Source organism: Temnothorax longispinosus, chromosome 7, assembly GCF_030848805.1.
Source record: "Temnothorax longispinosus isolate EJ_2023e chromosome 7, Tlon_JGU_v1, whole genome shotgun sequence".
Lineage (NCBI taxonomy): Eukaryota > Metazoa > Arthropoda > Insecta > Hymenoptera > Formicidae > Temnothorax > Temnothorax longispinosus.
The window spans coordinates 1,051,644-1,070,254 of NC_092364.1; the positions used below are offsets into that span (position 1 = coordinate 1,051,644).

The 18,611-nt window shown below is 40.6% G+C and overlaps 5 protein-coding genes across 13 annotated transcripts in view; 3 read left to right on the forward strand and 2 right to left on the reverse strand.

Annotated features, from left to right (window-relative positions):
- LOC139816332 (uncharacterized) overlaps positions 1-12,946 on the reverse strand; it is a 39,031-nt gene extending 26,085 nt beyond the window's left edge. For 6 of the 8 annotated variants that reach the window (XM_071783773.1, XM_071783772.1, XM_071783771.1 and 3 more), the window contains exons 1-2: positions 12,812-12,946; positions 3,776-3,969 (exon numbers count right to left, since the gene is read on the reverse strand). In XM_071783773.1, the coding sequence (XP_071639874.1) occupies positions 3,776-3,844 (69 nt within the window). In that variant the 5' untranslated portion in view covers positions 3,845-3,969; positions 12,812-12,946. Of the gene's footprint in view, positions 1-503; positions 887-3,775; positions 3,970-12,811 lie in introns of those variants that run through there. The other 2 variants (XM_071783774.1, XM_071783775.1) reach the window with 1 other exon arrangement.
- L(3)87df (lethal (3) 87Df) lies at positions 1,047-2,013 on the forward strand. Its single transcript, XM_071783872.1, has one exon. The coding sequence runs from the start codon at positions 1,186-1,188 to the stop codon at positions 1,516-1,518; it is 333 nt and encodes a 110-aa protein (XP_071639973.1). The 5' UTR covers positions 1,047-1,185; the 3' UTR covers positions 1,519-2,013.
- On the forward strand, positions 2,322-3,386 carry LOC139816369 (uncharacterized). Its single transcript, XM_071783870.1, has 3 exons — positions 2,322-2,539; positions 2,873-3,038; positions 3,108-3,386. The coding sequence occupies exons 1-3, from the start codon at positions 2,446-2,448 to the stop codon at positions 3,184-3,186; spliced, it is 339 nt and encodes a 112-aa protein (XP_071639971.1). The 5' UTR covers positions 2,322-2,445; the 3' UTR covers positions 3,187-3,386.
- On the forward strand, positions 5,358-7,703 carry LOC139816359 (P protein-like). The gene is made up of 6 exons (XM_071783857.1): positions 5,358-5,576; positions 5,644-5,838; positions 5,938-6,171; positions 6,295-6,553; positions 6,813-6,906; positions 7,051-7,703. The coding sequence occupies exons 1-6, from the start codon at positions 5,472-5,474 to the stop codon at positions 7,139-7,141; spliced, it is 978 nt and encodes a 325-aa protein (XP_071639958.1). The 5' UTR covers positions 5,358-5,471; the 3' UTR covers positions 7,142-7,703.
- Positions 12,947-13,435: 489 nt separating the features above from the next.
- On the reverse strand, positions 13,436-17,517 carry Art4 (arginine methyltransferase 4). Of its 2 annotated transcripts, XM_071783803.1 has the most exons (7): positions 16,969-17,517; positions 16,103-16,243; positions 15,456-15,950; positions 15,095-15,361; positions 14,792-15,014; positions 14,397-14,683; positions 13,436-13,642 (listed from the first exon to the last, which is right to left on the reverse strand). In XM_071783803.1, exons 1-7 carry the CDS (start codon positions 17,099-17,101, stop codon positions 13,638-13,640), a joined length of 1,551 nt encoding a protein of 516 aa, XP_071639904.1. In that variant the 5' UTR covers positions 17,102-17,517; the 3' UTR covers positions 13,436-13,637. The 2 variants fall into 2 exon arrangements, with proteins under 2 accessions (XP_071639904.1, XP_071639902.1); XM_071783801.1 differs by lacking the exon at positions 13,436-13,642 and having other exon boundaries at positions 14,100-14,683.
- Between the last annotated feature and the right edge of the window lie 1,094 nt (positions 17,518-18,611).

The window sequence follows — 18,611 nt, forward strand, 5'->3', positions numbered from 1 at the left end:
GCCTTCCGGCTTTCGGACGCGCGCGTTCTTCCGCGCGGAAGTGACTCTTGCCGTCGGGACAAGGGTGGTTTCCGACGGAAAAGTATCAGAATCGAAACATGACGCGTGTACTCCGAAATCATACGTCTGATCTACGCCCCGGCGATCTATCCCCGCGAGTGACAGCGGACGAACAAACGTTGTTGTCACCGCGCGCGCGTCTTATCTCCTCGCTATCAATTACTATCTTTCGGCGGCTGCTCGGCAGCCTCCGTGACGTAACGCGCCGTTGAACATACGTGTACACACGTCACGTTTATTTACGTGACTCGGATTTAATTTGCACGCGGTCGGTCGCCTCTCGAAATCGGATTCGCGATCTCCGAAATCGTTCGCGAGCATCGACGTTATTCCCCCCCCCCCCCCCCCCGTTTGTTTTCGCGGGTAAGGTTAAGGGACACCGCGATCGACCCGCATCGCGGTGCCCCCTCGGGCACGGGGGGGATGATTCTAACGATTCTTACCTCTTCCGCAGCTGAATCTCCCGGGTGAATCGCGCGGATACGTGGTACACATCGTAGGAACTGAACGCGGGGTAGGGGAGGAGCACCTACGAGCAGCGACACACGAGTGACCGTGCGTGCATGTCACCGCGATTTGCACAATCCGGACTGATGACGACGGGTGTCCTGAGTGCTCTCTTCTGAGTTTCGGAGTAAACACGACTCGCGCCTTCGCGATGTGTGAACTGTAAACGAGAGAATCTTCCTCTCCCTCTCTCTCTCTCTCTGTCACGTCCGTTCCCTCGTCGAAGGTACGACGGTGCGCCACGCTTCTCGTAATGTCAAACGTTCACGAACGGGCCGCGTTCCTCGCGCGAGCGATCACGTACCGAACGTGTGCACGGGACGGGATTGAAAGCCGAGCGGGCGAGCGCCGAGTTGAGCCGAGCCGAGCCGCGCCGCGCCGCGCCGCACCACCTGTCACTCGATAGCACGGAACATGCGTCGTGCGACGTCATCCCGTCCCGCGAGCCGCCGCCGCCGCCGCCGCGAATCAGCTCCGATTCGCAAAGGGACACAAAGTGTAGAGAGTGCAACTGGAAGTGGAAGGAACGACTGGTTAGGTTAACCTTACTTTGCGCCTTCCTCGCGGAGGAGTTACGTAAAAGCGTTTATATTACAAACGACTAACAGGAGGAACGCGATGGACATCGGAAATGTGGAGGACGATCAGTCCAAGGCGGTGATGCTGTTTGGCCGAGACATCAGGAAGATTCCCTGCTTCAAGCAGAGCATGCTGTCCGGCATCTACGGCGGCCTCGCGGCCGGCCTGGCCACCTTCCTGTTCACGAGTCGCGTTAAGCTGTCGACGAACGTGGCCCTGGGCTCCTACATGGGCGTCGTCGTGGTTTACTGGTGCTACTGTCGATACAACTACGTGGTGCAAAAGCACGCTTTGCAGGACCTGCAAAATGTTCTTCAGCGAACGTCGGTCAGCAGCACGGAGGAGATCAAGGAAGTCGCTCAGAAGCATTAGAAAAAGCTGATCGACGCAATAAAAATCGTTCCTCGATCGCTAAAAACATTCAAAATAATGTAGGACGACGATAAATATATTTATATGCAAATTACATGTTGCGATCGTAGTAAATATGATGTAATATAAATAAGATTGTCAGAGTATTTGTAAAATGTATGCAAAAGGATGCCTGAGGAATGTCTGAGTTATCTTTAATTTTTTAAACTGTGTGTATATAACATTTGCACATTAATTTGATATCTGTGAGATAGATAGTTGAATTGTATATATATGTATGTACAAAAATGTAGTATCGAAACATCGAAAGATATGAACTCATAAATTTCAGTGTTACAACGTGTGATAATTTAGTTATTGCGCGACTATACAGTTGCATTATATTTTAGCTAATTCATAGCGTTACATTGTTACAAAATAATTGTTTTTGAACAATGTATTTGATACATTACACGAAATTGTATAACTGTGTAATAAAATTATTTTTCAAACCTATATATTTAATTTTTCCCGCACTCTGTACGATCGCGTTATTGAACGTCTAATAACAAGTTATTTCTTTCATTTCAATTCAATTTTATACGATATACGATTTTTCATAAATTATAAAAATGTTCACGTCAACGATAAGACGACACGTCCGATAGATGCTTTTCCATTAATATATTTTAATTCGAATTTCCGTAAGCTCCCTGATTGTTTACATGTAAAACGTAAATAATCTGTAAAGTGACCTCTCTGAGGATCTCGCGAGTACGAGTGAAATTATTTCCTATAGCAGTACGATACAGTGTCTTCGGAGCTGCGATTACAATATAACGTGTATGGACAATGCGTGGATTTAATAAACCTAACATCTCAATTCGACCAAAAATCTGTATGTAATAAGAGACAAAATAAGGCGCAGATTTCGGATAGATAGCTATAATGTCGCAGAACGACACGAGTGACGATGAAACTGGCCTGCACACGCCACGAATGTTACTCAACACGACTTCTCACTGCAGCCGTCACAATTCAGGTACACGTAAGGACAACAGAGTCTGTTTATATCAACCCCAGGACTACAAGTTGTATTTTCGAACGCGCGAACCACCCAGGAGTCTGGGTCTCTCAAACTTTCAACGGGATTCTTTTATATATCTAGTAAATCTAACAAAGACGTATATTTCCGCGAAGACAGTGTGAAATAATTATAAGAGATTAAATTCAAATCCGCTTGTTAAATTGCAAAATACCAAAAAATTAATAAAGCATACTTTAAGAACGTTAGCAGCTTGTATTTTTCGCCGAGTCTGCGGTCCTGGGATCTATTGTAATCTCGATATAATTTCGTAACGAAGTGTCCTTAAAGTTATGCGCAGCCCGATCAGTCCCTCCTCCTCCGTTTCGAGTTCCGTGGTATTTGGACAGATCCCCGAGGAAGTGCTCCGCGCCTGGGGTCAACTGCCGGAGGCGATCCGTCTGGATCCGAGTTTGGCGGTCTTTCAGAAGGAGTACGATCGAATAGCGGAAACGAGGTGAGCGAAATAAGCCTAGGTGAAAATCGGTGAAAAAAATTAGAGTTTCTATATATAACGCGTTTCCAGATCTGCGGACTACGTGAAAAGGGAGTGCCTAATTGTAAATATGTCTCTCGGGACACAGCCCGTGGCACCAACCAGGTAAATCACTATGCATTTTTACATATCGCGTCTAAGAGGGAATCTCAACGTGACCCTATGGGGTCTTGGAACGAGTGGACGTAATAAATAATCCCGGTATCTTTCACAGTGCGCAAAATCATCAGAACAACGTCGACGAAGACGGGCAGGACGTGCAAACGCAAGAAAAACATCAGAGACCGTTTTGCAGCTACTTAAAATTAATCGTGCTCTCCTGCTGTTGGCTGCTATTCACAGTAAGAAACTATCGCGTCGACTGTCAATTAACAAATCTCATGTCGGTTCATATTGCAGATGATACTGATGTTCAAGAACGAAAGGATTGAGACGATGCATCAGCTATCTGTGTCCAGGGGAGAAAGTAAAAGTATCCTTTTAGTCGATCGAGAAAATTTCAACCGCAAATTTTCGTCTATTTTGAGCTCGAGAGAAATGCAATTTTATTGTCATATAATAACGTCAACCAGTCGGGATACTTTCACCTCCTTAATAATATATAGATTACCGAATCAACGAGCACGTTGTAAACAAGTTGATCAGCGTGACGATGGAAGGACCATTGCTGCCGTCAGCCAAAAACAAGCACTATTTACCTGCGAATATATCCACGCACTATTTAATGATATGGCTGCAGCTTCTGGTGGACGGGAAAACCAATTCATGGTCCTCCTCTACCGATCTGGAGAACTCGAAGGTGTCTATATCTTTAAACGCGTGCTTTGTGCAAAATTATTCCGCGTACACTCGCGTTTGCATCGAAAGAACACGAAGCCAAAATTAGTCGATCCTGAAACAGAGAAAGAAAAAAGGAATCAGTCATATTAATGAATCGTTTTCCGTTATCTCAAACATTCTTCTTTTATAGACATTTCATGAAAATGATATAAAAATCTTAATTATATATGTTACACCATTACATTATTTCGCGCGTACTTATCTAAATAGCTAAATCTGTTGAAAACATTTGCTAACATTTAGCTTACTGAGTAAGTATGCTGCGACGTAAAACTAGCTACGCTGTGCTATAATTGCGATTGTTAAGCTGCAGAACGTAAGCGACGTGTGGATCTTGCCGGTACTGCCTGAAAATTTGATGAACATCTTCCCCGATCAGAGGCACCAGTGGACTTTCCAAGTAAACGTCGACAGCGAGTGCGTTATCTCATATTTTACTCTTGCTCAAACGTAACGAAAATAAAATTTTGCAAAGCGTACAAAATTCGCTACAAATTTTATCGGTAAAAACGCCAGCAGAAATATCTCAAACAGAATCTCCTAGCAAAATATATGTTTTGTTTATAGGACCCTTTCGCACGGCGTAATGTTCATCAAGCTATACACGAATTCGGAGTCCAGTCTTTCGTTTTCGATAGCTTACAATTTGTCGCCTATAAACACCGATATCGGCTTACCGTACGCAGCTTCCATCTTGATCGGCTTGTACATCATGATCATTTTCGAGGTAAAATCATTTACGCGAATTAGGATGTATCTTACTCCTGTCAACTCCTAAATATCCCGTCATGTTTAACCGAATCAGGTAGTGCACAGAGCTCTGGCTGCCATGCTGGCGTCCACGATGTCCATCGCGATCCTGGCGGCTCTAAACGAGGTACGCGCAAATACATCCTCTTCTAATTTCCACGTTTGTGAAGGAATTTTTTGAGAGACATATTTAAGAAGCGGTATCTTGTACTTTAGCGACCAAGTATGGGCGAACTGATCTCTTGGATAGACATGGACACGCTGCTGTTACTGTTTTCCATGATGGTGCTGGTTGCCATCATCGCCGAAACTGGTGTGTTCGACTGGCTGGCGGTCTACGCTTATAAAGTGAGAAAAAAAATTGGCACACGTCTAAAGTGAAATAATTAAAACGACCTTGAGATGCCTTTATTCACCATTCATTTTTAGATAACCGCCGGAAAATTGTGGCCGTTGATAATGGCCCTCTGCTTCTTCACCGCGCTTTTGTCGTCGCTGCTGGACAACGTAACGACCGTGCTGCTAATGACACCGGTAACCATTAGGTTGTGCGAGGTGATGGAGCTGAACCCGGTACCGATCTTGACCGCCATGGTGGTTTACTCCAACATCGGAGGTGCCATGACGCCGGTCGGCGACCCGCCGAATGTCATCATCGCTTCTAATCGAGACGTTAAGAACGCCGTAAGTTACATGCAGCTGCGTCGTTCAACGTCTTCAATCTCGACCTGATAATCATTATTTCGATTAATTATCATTGCATTATCGCCGTAGGAAGTAGATTTCGGTACGTTCTCGTTGCACATGAGCATCGGCGTGGTATTGGTGTTGATCGTGGTCAGCGCGCAAGTCCGCTATATTTTTCGAGACGTCGCGGTCCTTAGATTCGACGAGCCGCAAGACGTACAGGTATGTACGCCGCAAACTACAAATTACAATATAAATTATCATCTTGCGCGTGATTGTCCACCCGCAGGAATTGAGGCACACAATCGCTATTTGGCAACGAGCGGCGGCCAGTCTATCCAATTACAGCAAGGATGAGAATCTGGTGAGAGAGACGTTACTGAAAAAAGTGCAACGTTTGTTGTCGCAGTTAAAGAGGAAGCTAATGACAGGGAGCGCGGCGTTAGAGAGGTACAAGACCACGCTTGAGGAGTTACAAGAAAAGGCAAGTTGAATAATCCTTCGTCTTTCGAGGGCTGTCATTGTGACTACCAATCGCAGCGGCATTTCGCGCATTTTTTTTTACAAAAATGTTCTTTTCCAGTATCCTATTAGGGACAAATGGTTGCTAGCAAAATCAGGATGCGTGCTGGCCTTGGTTATCACGCTCTTCTTCCTGCACAGTTTGCCTCATTTAAATCTGTCTTTGGGCTGGATCGCTCTGATGGGCGTTTTGTTGCTTCTGATATTGGCCGACAGCGAGGATTTCGACGGTCTTATGGCGCGCGTCGAATGGAGCACCTTGTTATTCTTCGCGTCGTTGTTCATTCTCATGGAGGTAGTGTTGGGAAAGCTCTAAAAAAAATTCTTGTCAATTTTAATGCAGATTTCTCGAGTTTTCTTGTACTGAAAGCACTGAAAAGAATCCAAAAGTTTAACAGCATTTGAAAAAATTCCGTAGGCACTCTCGCGTTTGGGTCTCATCACGTGGATCGGCAAAAAAACTGAAGATTTCATTCTATCGGTCAATGAGGAGTCCCGATTAGCGGTCGCTATATTGCTGTTGCTTTGGGTATCGGCTTTCGCTAGCTGCTTCGTCGACAATGTACCGCTCGCCACCATGATGGTGAGAATCGCGACGAATCTCGCCCAAAATCGCGAGCTCGGTCTACCTATGCAGCCTCTGGTATGGGCGCTGACGTTCGGGGCTTGTATGGGAGGTAAACAATTTTCTATAGATCCAACGATCGTCCTCAAAAGCTGAATTGCTATAAAATTATCCTTCGAGCTTTGTACAGCATCGTCATGATTCGATTCTCTCAATTCGGTTCGCATGTTCGCGTGTTCGCGGATTAACGCTAATCAAAGGCCATGTCTCGGAAACTGGCGCTTTCAAGCTGCAACGCAAGAGCGCCAGTTTTTTCCGGTATTCACATGGCTGATTAGCAATGCTGTTTAGCTAAACAGTTATGTTTAAAGGAAATGGAACTTTGATTGGAGCTACCGCCAACGTTGTCTGCATGGGCGTCGCGGAACAACACGGCTATAGGTTCAGTTTCATGCAATTCTCCAGGTAAGTGAAACCGCGACGTCACAAAGCTGCGTCTTGCAGTCGATGGAAAATGTGTCATCGCGTTTCGAAGATCTTTATCATTTCCCGTCATTGAAGTCATAATTAAAGGCTGAAGCGCTGCGTGATTGTTTCGATGTGTTGCAGGGTAGGATTTCCTATCATGCTAACGAGTACCATAACAATTATGGTATATCTGATGATTGCCCACGTCGTCTTCGGCTGGAACGGAAAGTAAATAACGAGGACGAAGACGTAAGTGAGGATCTGTTTAATGTACAAGAAACAATGGTACTTGTACTCGTAAATATATGTATTAGATAATTTTTTAAAAAGCGGGTAATATTATTTATTATGCAACATTGCCGAACGTAATTCTGTAAAGTGTTATATAAAGTGAGAACGTAAATTGATATCGACAAAGTCGTTTTACACTTCCAATATTTCTACATATAATTTGTATGAAACTGTAAGGGAAAAAAAAATCTGTATAAGTCTTTGTAATATATGGCCGAACTTTTCTATTCTTCCCTAAATCTTGGTCTTATTTTAATGACACACACGTAAAATGAAAATGTTACGCGTTTTGTCTTTCGTTCGCTCTTTTTGTAAGGAAATTGTGCATGTAGTCACGTGGTCACGTGGTAAATATGCGTAGAGAAAGCACTAAAGAAGAATTTCAAATCACAGGGGAATAGCTGTTTCAGAATAGAAGAGTTCTCTGCTGTACGCAAAATTAATCGTGTCATAATATGTATCATAATTGTGAGTTTCACTTGCAATAAATATTGTTTTCTCAACATCTTCTCAGTTACTTGCCCTTAATGACAAAACACAATGATAATATTAATGTAAAAGACTACAATATTGACGGGTCGTAATTACAAAAAGGTTTAATGACCACATAAAATACACATACATGCTAGACAATTCGTTGAAATATTTTTATTAAAAATGAGGCTCTCTGGGAGAAGAGAAAAAGATCTCAATTCCAAAGATTGCTGCCTGGCGGATTTCGACAAAATCAAATAACTTATCGCAAGCTTATATTTGTATCCTCCTAATTTTACATGCCTAATTCAGCGTAATACAGTCGCACTCGAATCGAACTGAACGTCAAAACTTATTTCTTACAAAAAAATAATATCTTAATAATTGACAGTAAATTATCATGTGATGCATCATGAACACGAAATTTATTAACTTATTAAAATATAAGCGTAAACGCTAAACTTGCAAACAATGTCTAAAAATTGTGTGTACAATGTATGAAACAAAAATTTCTTATAAACGGTAAAAAAGGTTGCGTTTGCTGCAAAAATATTGTTGTATTTACAATTAATATAACTAGTAATGTCATGTTAAAAACCATGCCTCCGCTTTACTGTAATCCTGTTATCTGTAAGTACTACAATTTCTGATGCGTCAAATTGTTTCTTTTCCATTAGAATTTTATTCTCATACGTGCATGGCAGAAGTGTAACATACTTTTATGTAAATCGTACGTTTTGAATTTCGAAGCTTCGGTAATCTGCAAAATAAAATCTATAAATTAGCTGTGTTTATAATCTCGATTAAAATTATTTAGGCATACTCAGAATGTTATCTGCTAGAACTGCAGAAAGGTATTGCCGAAACATTCCTTGAAAAATTATCACGTGAATGAGTAGTCCCACAGGTATAACGAAGGAAACCATCAGTTCGAGAAAAACTTATCTTAAACATGACTGATCAATCTTACTACACAGTTACGCTATAGATTATATTTGTATGAGTCTGATTTTATGCGATTATACAATGTTTTCGTCAAGTCATGCCTACGCTTTACCGAGATATGAATCGTAAGAACGAAAACCTGCGTCCGCACTGCATCTGCTATCGTAATCGCGAAAGAACTTAAAGAACCGAATAAAATCCAGACACTTAGCGCAGTAAAGGCATTCTTCGAGCTCGCGTAACTACCTGAGATATCTTATATAGTTTTCAGTCGTTGAAACGCACAGATTCCTATATAACACTGCTGGACTACTTAATACTCGGATATACCGCCAGAAAACATACACGAGCGAAAGCTAGCTAACGAAGTGTACCCCAGTTTAGGAATAAAACGTTCGAGATTCGATTTAAAAAATAATTGATTTAGAGAAGCCGACACACGTATCTTTCAACGGAACATTATATACACTAGTTGTACGGAAAAATTCTTAAAAAAAAAACTCGGAACGATATAAAAATAAGACGATAAAAATCGCGAAGAGTACAACTGGGACGAGATATGTAATGTCGCGTATATGTTTTTCCGAGCGGTGTAGCAGTCTTATACATTCGATATTCTAACGGTACAAAAAGAAAAATCGCACACATCCACAGCAATGTAAGATAGCGCCGAAAGCAACACCTAGAAACGTAATCGATATTAAACATCGTCCTGTCATCTTTAATATTGCGATTAAATCTTTGATCTTCCAATGGTGACATACGAAAAGAAAAGAAGAGGAAACAAGACGGAGTTACGTTCTAGACACTGCTGACGGTGTTACTATCTCAACGAAACGATGGAAGAAGCAAAGTCCTTATATTAATTATTACAACAAACCATGCAGTATTAGTAGCACTTGTGGAATGCCTGTCACGAGATTGGTTTGTATATGTGCCGAGGCGCGTATTAACAAGCGTATGATACTTCTGTTCTCCAGAAATACTTCATCGAGAAATAGCGACGCGCATATTTACACCCTTCGCAAGTGTGCGTGTACGCGAAGTACGAAAGATCCTGTAAAAAGTAAGTACAAATATTATCTAGCCACATTTATTAACCGGCGATGAGGTAACTAGGAGATGCGTTCAGATGGCAAGTGTGTGTGCAGGTAACAAATAAAGTGTAACTTTCTTAAAACCTAATAAGACTTAAAAGAGAATCCTCTCGAGATCTTAGAATTATACACGGTAGTTCATCAGGAACAGAAGGCCTGAATAATTCCTTAGATTTGAAGATATCTAAAACGTGCAGAATATTTATAATATATATATTATATATTAATAAATATTAACGGACTTCTTTCCTCCAAGAAAATTACGACTTATTGTCCAGTTAGCGTAGAATTGTTGTTTTTATTATAGAATAATGTTCTTTCGCTCAAAATTCTTTGTAAGGTGACACAACTCGAGTCATTTCTTTTACCTGACAAACTGCTGTATTACTAAACTATATCCCGAAACTATTTACAATTTAGACATTTCTGTTCATTCGACATCTCAAATAAATTGAGATAATTATACAGCCTAGTATCAACTACAATACGTAAGAAGTAAAAATATATTATTCTATTAAATAAAATCCAAAAATTTCTAAAAAGACTTATCTGTCGCATTTATTCCTTAAAGTTATACTAACGACGTTTGTAACCTGCACCTTCAAATCTAAAAATATTATCCAGTTGTACTATTTCTGATGGATCGATTGGTATATTCTTAAACAATATGTAAAAATTATTCGAGGATATATATGTGTATGTACAGTAGTTTCCATATTAGAGATTAACGGTGTCTCCCATTCTCATATTTACTGGACTAAAAAATTCTTAATTAAACGAAGCATATATGAAATGTAACATCGTATTTGCTTTGTTTGCAAAAGACTACGCGGTCAATGTTTCCACAATTTAACCCTTTACACTCAAATTTGTATTATCGGATAATAAAAAATTAGCAAAAATAATCAATGAAAATTTTATCAAGTACAATTTTAATTAACATTAATTACTGTTTTTTTATGAGTTAAGCTATGAGAAGTACGATAGATATTAAATAATGATTGTGCAGTAACAATTTTATACCGCTATATCAATGAGTGGAAAGGGTTAAAGATGATAAAAAATCATTATGGCTGCATATTTCTATTTTACTTTATAACATTATTAGAATACAGGGAATATGCGTGTTTCCAAGTATCACTTACTAAGTGTGTATAGATCATCAATGCAAAAAACGTCCATTTTCAAAGATTTTTCATTATTAATTATTCTAATAATATCATGATATACAAAATACATACAAATACAACGCAAAAATGACTTTTAATAATATGCTTTAATAAAATGCTATTTGATATATATCTACTTTAATTTATGGATAATGTAGCTTAAAACTTAACGTCGTTATTTATACGCGCAATTGGATTTTTCACAAAGATTTAGAAGAATCTTTCAAAACAGACATTCCTCACGATTACAAAATATATGTAAAAAAAAATTAAGTGTAACGCAAAGCAGTGCTTTACGAATTACAGATCATTTTACATAAAACTATAAGATTCCATTCGAGCGATTCTTGCCCGGGATGTGTAGTGCATTTGTGATGAACCTGCAATTACATTTACATACTATGGCAATGTAATTTGTCACGTTCATAATTTGGGATGATTTTAATGAATAGCCGCTGTTTCCTTTTTTTCCAGATGAAGTATCCCTCGACCTATGTTTGCGTCATACATTCGGATATATATACAATTTATCTACGAAACGTAATCGATCAATGAATAACTGCCTCACACCTATCAAACAATTAAAATGATTATTCTCGACACGGATTTACAGGGTACTGAAATATACGCGATAATAGCTAATACTCATAAAAAAGTTGTACTTTCTCGCGTATTGTGTCATGCTAACGAAATAAAGACACGTTGATTAAAACAAGCGCAAGAGACATCTTGAATAACAGGTAACGCCACAGAGTGCTTTACAACATATGCCCCTAATGTATTATTGCTCTTTGCACTTCTCAAAATGTTCGAAACGTCGCTGTTTTTCCTATTCTAAAAACTCGTGTAAAAGTCGCTTGATATCGAAACCCAACCAAGCCAACGACAGAGCTTAGTAAAATATGCCTGTCTTCGAGTACTTCGAGTCGATTCTAAATCATCTCAATTCGAATTAAAACAAACGGATCGCAACGCGCGATCATTTCCGATTATCTCCTTCATTATATAAGTTATCGTTTCAAGGATTTATGTCAAGACTTCGTAAAATAGTGACGCCTATACTATAGCGACTGTATATTGTCATTAAAAATATTATATTTTCACGTGGATATATTTGGCAAGCATGCACGTCGATGGAAGATCTTTTCTTTTCCTTTTCTTTTCTAAGTGACGACCAAATAAAAATCGATTGTATGAGAGCTAATGACAACTACGAGAGGACGGCTCGCAGTCTTTTCCAACGTGCCTCCCATTGAGACTTATTCCTGACGGGATTCCAATCGAACGCAAACCCAGGACTGGCTGTACTTTTGCTTGAATAAGAAACGTTGCTGTGTCTAAAGTCTGAATTGAGATTGGCCAGGTCGACGGTACTTAAAATTCGTACGGCAGACGAGAGTCGAAGCTTACTGATTGGGGAGCTAAATACCAGTTTGCGACCTTGCTTACTGTTGTTGCCGATGTCTCCAATACTGCTACAACTATTACGATCGTTCTGTAATTGTTTTACTTTGCGGGAATATTCGGCGAGAAACGATTTCGCCATAGATCATTGCCGAAATGTCTGCGGCGATATGCCGTTCCCAGGTGTCACGTAGTCACCGATCATCAGGCTGGGATTCACTGGATAATGAGAAGTGTTGCCGAGGACCAGCGATTGCTGGAAAGTAACACCAAGCTGTAGCGCGAAAGTCACGCAAGCAGACGTTTGCTTTAGTTTTCGTCTCTCACGTAAATTTTATTAAATGTATAGCAAACTATATTACATATACACACACGCGCGCGCGCGCATATTGTAACAATTTTTCAGCAGAACAATTATTTCATGCTTGTGATTTCATCTCTAAAGTATTATTTTAAATAAAATACATTTCTGATTGCTTTGATAGCTCATTGTAAAAATGCAAATTTTCGAATTGTACTTACAGTGGCAGGTGACGTAAACATATTTGGAGTTATTCCACCGCCTATCAATTGTGCCGCTTGTGTGCTTGTAGCCGTACCTCCCACGCGACCTCGTCCTGTACTCGAAATAGAACCCGGATGAATGTTTGGTTGTCCTCCTGTTACATAAAAATTCGTACATTTCGTTTACTTGTACGAATAAAATGAGTAAAACAGTTTAAAGATATAAAATAACACACTGACATTATATTAAACTGCTTATACTGAATTTTCATTAAGTGAAAAAAAAAGATTATTATTTAAAAGCGAAAATGATCTAGAGAAGAGTTGTGTTTGAAACATTACAATCGTTATAATAAAAACGTTTTAATTATGCAAAAGGACCAAAGAAATGTATTTATAAATAAATTATTTAATAGAAAGATATATATATAAACTACATTATTATATTCATCACTAATGGCGGATATTAATAAAAAAAGAGGAAAATTTTAATTATAGTATTTGATTCGATTTATCGCCAATTCATACGTTACAGTAAATAATAGAACAATTATAACTTATATCTAAATGTTGGGAGGAAAAGAACACAACTTTTTTAAATGGGATATTAGAGAGTATAGTTAAATATTTATAAATCCGTACTACTAAAAACAAGTTTATTTACATGAGTTGTAAATTCTACAAAATATGTATAAATTAGAACAATTACAAGGAACTTTTTCTTCTTTGTACAAATATCTTCCAGGATGCAGAATAATAAAATGTGTGTGTCCATTCCGTAAGTACCAGTACAATTAAAAGGTCCGGCAATAATTTGATAATTTGATATTTATATAATAAACAATTAATCTGTAATTATAATAATATCAGCATCGCGAGAATAATCAAAAGTAATTTATATTTAATATCTTTCATTTAAATGTTTTATCAACTGCAATTGTTATTATTATCCACAGGAATTTTTATTTCATGATTTCAATACGTATACACAAAAGAAAAATTTTCTACACTAAGGACATCTAATAACTTCAAATCATTTTGTACAATACTACATAAAATAAAAGGTTTTGGGAATATCCTATTTCATGCTAGTATTTTTGTAAGGAATTGTTAAAATAGAAGGTTTTAATCAAACAGAGTAAAACAAGTAAAACTTTGGCAAAAAAATATAGGATTATAATATTCTTGTACAATACACATTATATAAAATGCACTATAGTAAATAATATACTTAGGAAACTTAAAAAAGGAAATATACTTATTTTGAGCAATACTGGAATTTAGGATGTCTCAGATTATAAAGACGTTTATTATCACTGAGAGAAATATTTTATATTTAGATATTTTATGTTTTAAATATTGTATATATATCGAATACATAGAATGGTGAGCCGAGATCATTCATTGACCATGTGGGCACCTTTCATACATTTTGCGACACAGAATTTCATAAATACGTTTTGCATGAAAATTAGATGTCGGAGAATTAAAAACCACTGGGACATGATGCATGTGGCAAGAACGTTGATTACAAATGTTATATATTCCACATGGCACAATTAATACATGTAATGGTACACTGAAGAGTCAAACCAAACCTTACCTATTGCCAGCAAATTATTTGGATTTACTGTTGCGCTTGTATCCATCGAGACTTCCCCGAGACCATTAACCGACATTCCATTGACCATATTCACCGCTTGTCGGGCGCCTTGCGCATCCAGGGTCGTCCAGTAGGATTCGCTGGGCGAGGTATTATTTAAACCAGGAGGCGGCTGTGCCGCAGCGCCTGTGTATCGGAAGTAAGGATTTTTCAAGTCTAAGGTATTATTACTGCTTTCCAGATTCGTTCCTTCAAGCTTCAGTTCTATTGTTACGTCGTAGGATTGTCTGAAACGAATATACTATGTATATACACAAGATAATGGCAAAATGTTGAGAAACAATTTTGTGACTGTAAGTACTTAAATTAGAGACAGATACTTATATTCCCCTCACCTTTTATTTGCTATAAGAATGACTTTTCCGGAGAGTAGTTGCCCGCTTTTACAAAATAATGGATTTTCTAAGAGACAGCGTACTTGATACCAGTGTGTAAGAGGTTCTGTCGGAGCAGTACTTAACCAAACTTGTTGCGTTGATCCGATAAATGCTACATCGAACCAAAAAGCTAAACCATGGCATGTACCACTCTCCAGTATATGAAAATCGACATTTATTTCTAAAGGGGACACAATTTGAATGTTAGCAGTGACATATCACATCTTGTTAATATATAATTTTTAACTTTTCATTCCATACCTATTTTATGTAAATCAGTCTCATCAGCTGTTTGGAAGTCTACTATGTGCCTTACAGATTTTGCCATACATATTCTAATATCAAAAGTATCGACAATCGGTTGTCTAAAATATTCTTTAATGGCGTTATTTCTCATGGCAGAGAGATCTACCCCATGGAAACATGTCTGATACCAAAAGTTGGCCTTATTGAATTGTTCCATGTAAAGATTTTCATCGGAAAAGGGTGCGATATGCAGATCACCTCTGGAGGGAAACATTCTTCCGCCTGTGTACAAAAACAATTCAATTAAGAAAAAAGAAAAAAGGTGCAGCAAGCACCGAGAAATAACACACGGCGAATTCTTTTTCGGGACATTTACCTGGACTTAACCACTTTTTCGCATGCAGATAGGTTTCGAGCATTCGTTCATTGTACAACATGTATCCCATAGGCTCGCTCACTATACAGTCCACATGCTCGGGTAAATCGATCTCTTCTATTTTTCCAGCTATGACTATTATTTTATCTGATAAATTATTAGCTGCAACTAGTAGCTCGGCATGATTTGCCATATTGCTAGCTTCCACGGCATATACTTTTTTCGCGCCAGCTTGTATGGCGAAGAAGGATAATATGCCAGAACCAGCGCCTACGTCTAGGACAACTTTATCCTTAAAATCAGACAGATTTCCAAGAATCGCTCGCTGGTATGTACTAGTCCTAATGTAATCCTGCATCATGTTTTGCTGCTGCGAGAGATAACCGTAAAATTGGAAATACTGCATCGCCGAGGATTCTTCCGTTCTCTCGTTAAACGCTGACACGCCTTTCCCCATCTTGAGTTTTACTATGTGCGAGTGAAAATTACGGAAATCTGCGAATGAAACATACGTGTTAAAGTTCTGCTTCTCACGGATAAATCTTTTTGGACATCAGAAATATATGCTTCGTGATTTCTATCTCACGTGAAAGCTTAGTGCACGACGATCCAAGAAGATTGGGCTTCGAGGAAAGTTGCTGGCTCACCTGTTTCATTAGCGAATGTAATCAGTAAGCTATCTGTATCAAGCGTAAAAACATAACTTCGAGATGATACACGAGAGCATTCGGTACTGGGAGTCACTGGGAATTCCAACAGAGTCGCTTTCTCCCTGCTGCTAACATCTCCTAAAACGGATGTCGAAAATGACAAATTATTTTCCTCATATTTTATTACAGAATATCGAAGAGAGAGAGAGTACGAAGTAAAAAATATAGTCGCATAAATACCGTTAATAAAAAGTAGTCACAAAAATCATCAAGATAATGTACGTTTCTCTAATGAACAGTTCTAGATCAATACAACTTCCTACATTTCAAGTGTCATCTTCTACCATCTTATTGGATAATAATAATAATAATAAGGTAATCTTTCCAACATAACGATATAAAATATAACAATAGTGTCAGTATCGCCTAAACAATAGAATTCGACTTGGAGCTGTCATCTTGACGACTCATTATCGGTGTCAGTACAACAAATGACGAGAACCAGATACAATTGGATACAAATCGCTCGAACGGCAGTCGAGAGGAGCGTTGGAGCAAAAAAAAAGAGGCATACGAGCAGGAAAAAAAAACGTAAGACACAAATTGGGAAAGGAAGGAAGGACGCGATATTGACCGGCAATCGACCGCGGGGAGGGGGAGGGGGGTCTTTCGACTTGAGCCAGGAGGGAGGAAAAAAAGAATCGGCGTGACGCGACGGGAAGTGTGGTTATGTTGTCCGGGTCCGCGCGATCGGTCGCGTGATCGATCAGCCGCGTCGCCGTCGGCCGCGTCGGCCGACGGCCGTCGGACGACGACGGGTGCGCGATGGGGCGCGAACGGCGAGGAACGCCGCGGGTCCGTACCTGAGACGAGCTCGACGCTGAGGCCCTGCGGGTCGTAATTGATATTGAGCGCGACCGGTTTGTTGTACTTCGGCGTGGACTGTCCATTGTTTGACAGAGTCGAGACCGTCACCGCGCGAAACGTCTTCGCCATTTTTCGCTATACCGCGTGCCAGCGCGCTTCCCGACGCTGGTTCTCTCTCCCTGTCCGTCCCCTCTCCCTTTCTTTCTCTTTCTCTCTCTCTCTCTCTTTTTCTCCGCTCCTACTCCGGCTACTCCTCCTCTTTCACTGCTGCCGCCGCCGGTGGCTCGTAACGCTCTACGTTACACACGCTGCCGCTCCTCTGCTCCTCTCTTCGCGCCTGCCGCACCACTCGCGTGAGAAACAACAAAAGCCGCCACCGCCGTCGTTGCCGCGAGTACGTACGACACCTCGGACAGAAGAGAGAGAGAGAGACCAATCAACCCCCGGCCGCACACAGGGCCGTCGCTGCGCTGCGCTGCGCCGCTGCGAAATCGCGCCGGATTCTCGGCCTCGGCTCGGCTGCTCCGCGCCCCGTCGCGTCGTTCTCGGACGCCGCGAGGTGCCGCGAGAATTCGCTCACGGCGCCGCGCGCCGCCGCCGCCGCCGCCTCCACCCTAGGCTCATCGGATACAAAGACGTGCAAATTCTATTGCCGTTGCTGACCCCGCCACCATTTTCGCCGTCATCGGCGTTCAAACGACGTGATTTCCCGCCATTCACGTTAATCAGGACCGTAGATGAAATCGGGCGAACCGGGCCCGACTGCCAGGGACGCCGAGATAGACGCGAAATAGGAAATTATCAACGACATTTTGACCGGAAGAGCTGATTAAACTCACTACATTAAAGCTCTATCCTGACATAAGTTTTTAACGACGCGCTTATTTCGTCTCGAAGAATACTTAATTACGCACGATCTGCATTATCCCATCAAAATTATTTTATATTTCTGCAATCTGTTTTATGACTCTCAACTTAAAACGTTCGAAATGTAATATTCGCGGAATATATATGGAATCTCTATTGTCTATTCTGTACTGCAATACATGACACCCTGCATAGCATACTGCATATATAAACAATATCCTTATTCCGGGGTAATTACTGTTGTCAATTTATTGATACCATCGCGATGGATACCATGCTCCGGGATACAACTTGCGGGATATAAAAGATGAAATTCGATGCAACGATTATCTTGCACGCCACGCCTGATAACGCCCGGCGAATTGAACGAGCCGCCCCGTTATCGTCGCATCCGCCTCGCGTATACTACATGCGTGCCGCGTTGATAAGCGTCGAAAATCGTTCGGGCTCGTGCACGCTCGACCGATCAAAGCAACTTTCTAAACGCGGCCGCGTTGCTCTGCGCCTCGCTCGCTCTAATTGGAAACGGCTTATTAAAGCGGAGGCGTTCGAATTTCAGCGCAGACCTCGCGCGGGTCTCGACGCTTAGAGAACGAGTCCACGGAAAACCGTCTGGGACCGTCGGCGATCTAATTCTAATCTATATTCGGCACACCGATCTGCCCGGTTTTTCCCCGAATGCCTCAAGTCCGATTCAGCCGATCTATAATTCGCGCCAGAACTCGGGATAGGATTCTATTTATAAACTTATGCGGCGTGTAATGCAGGAGGC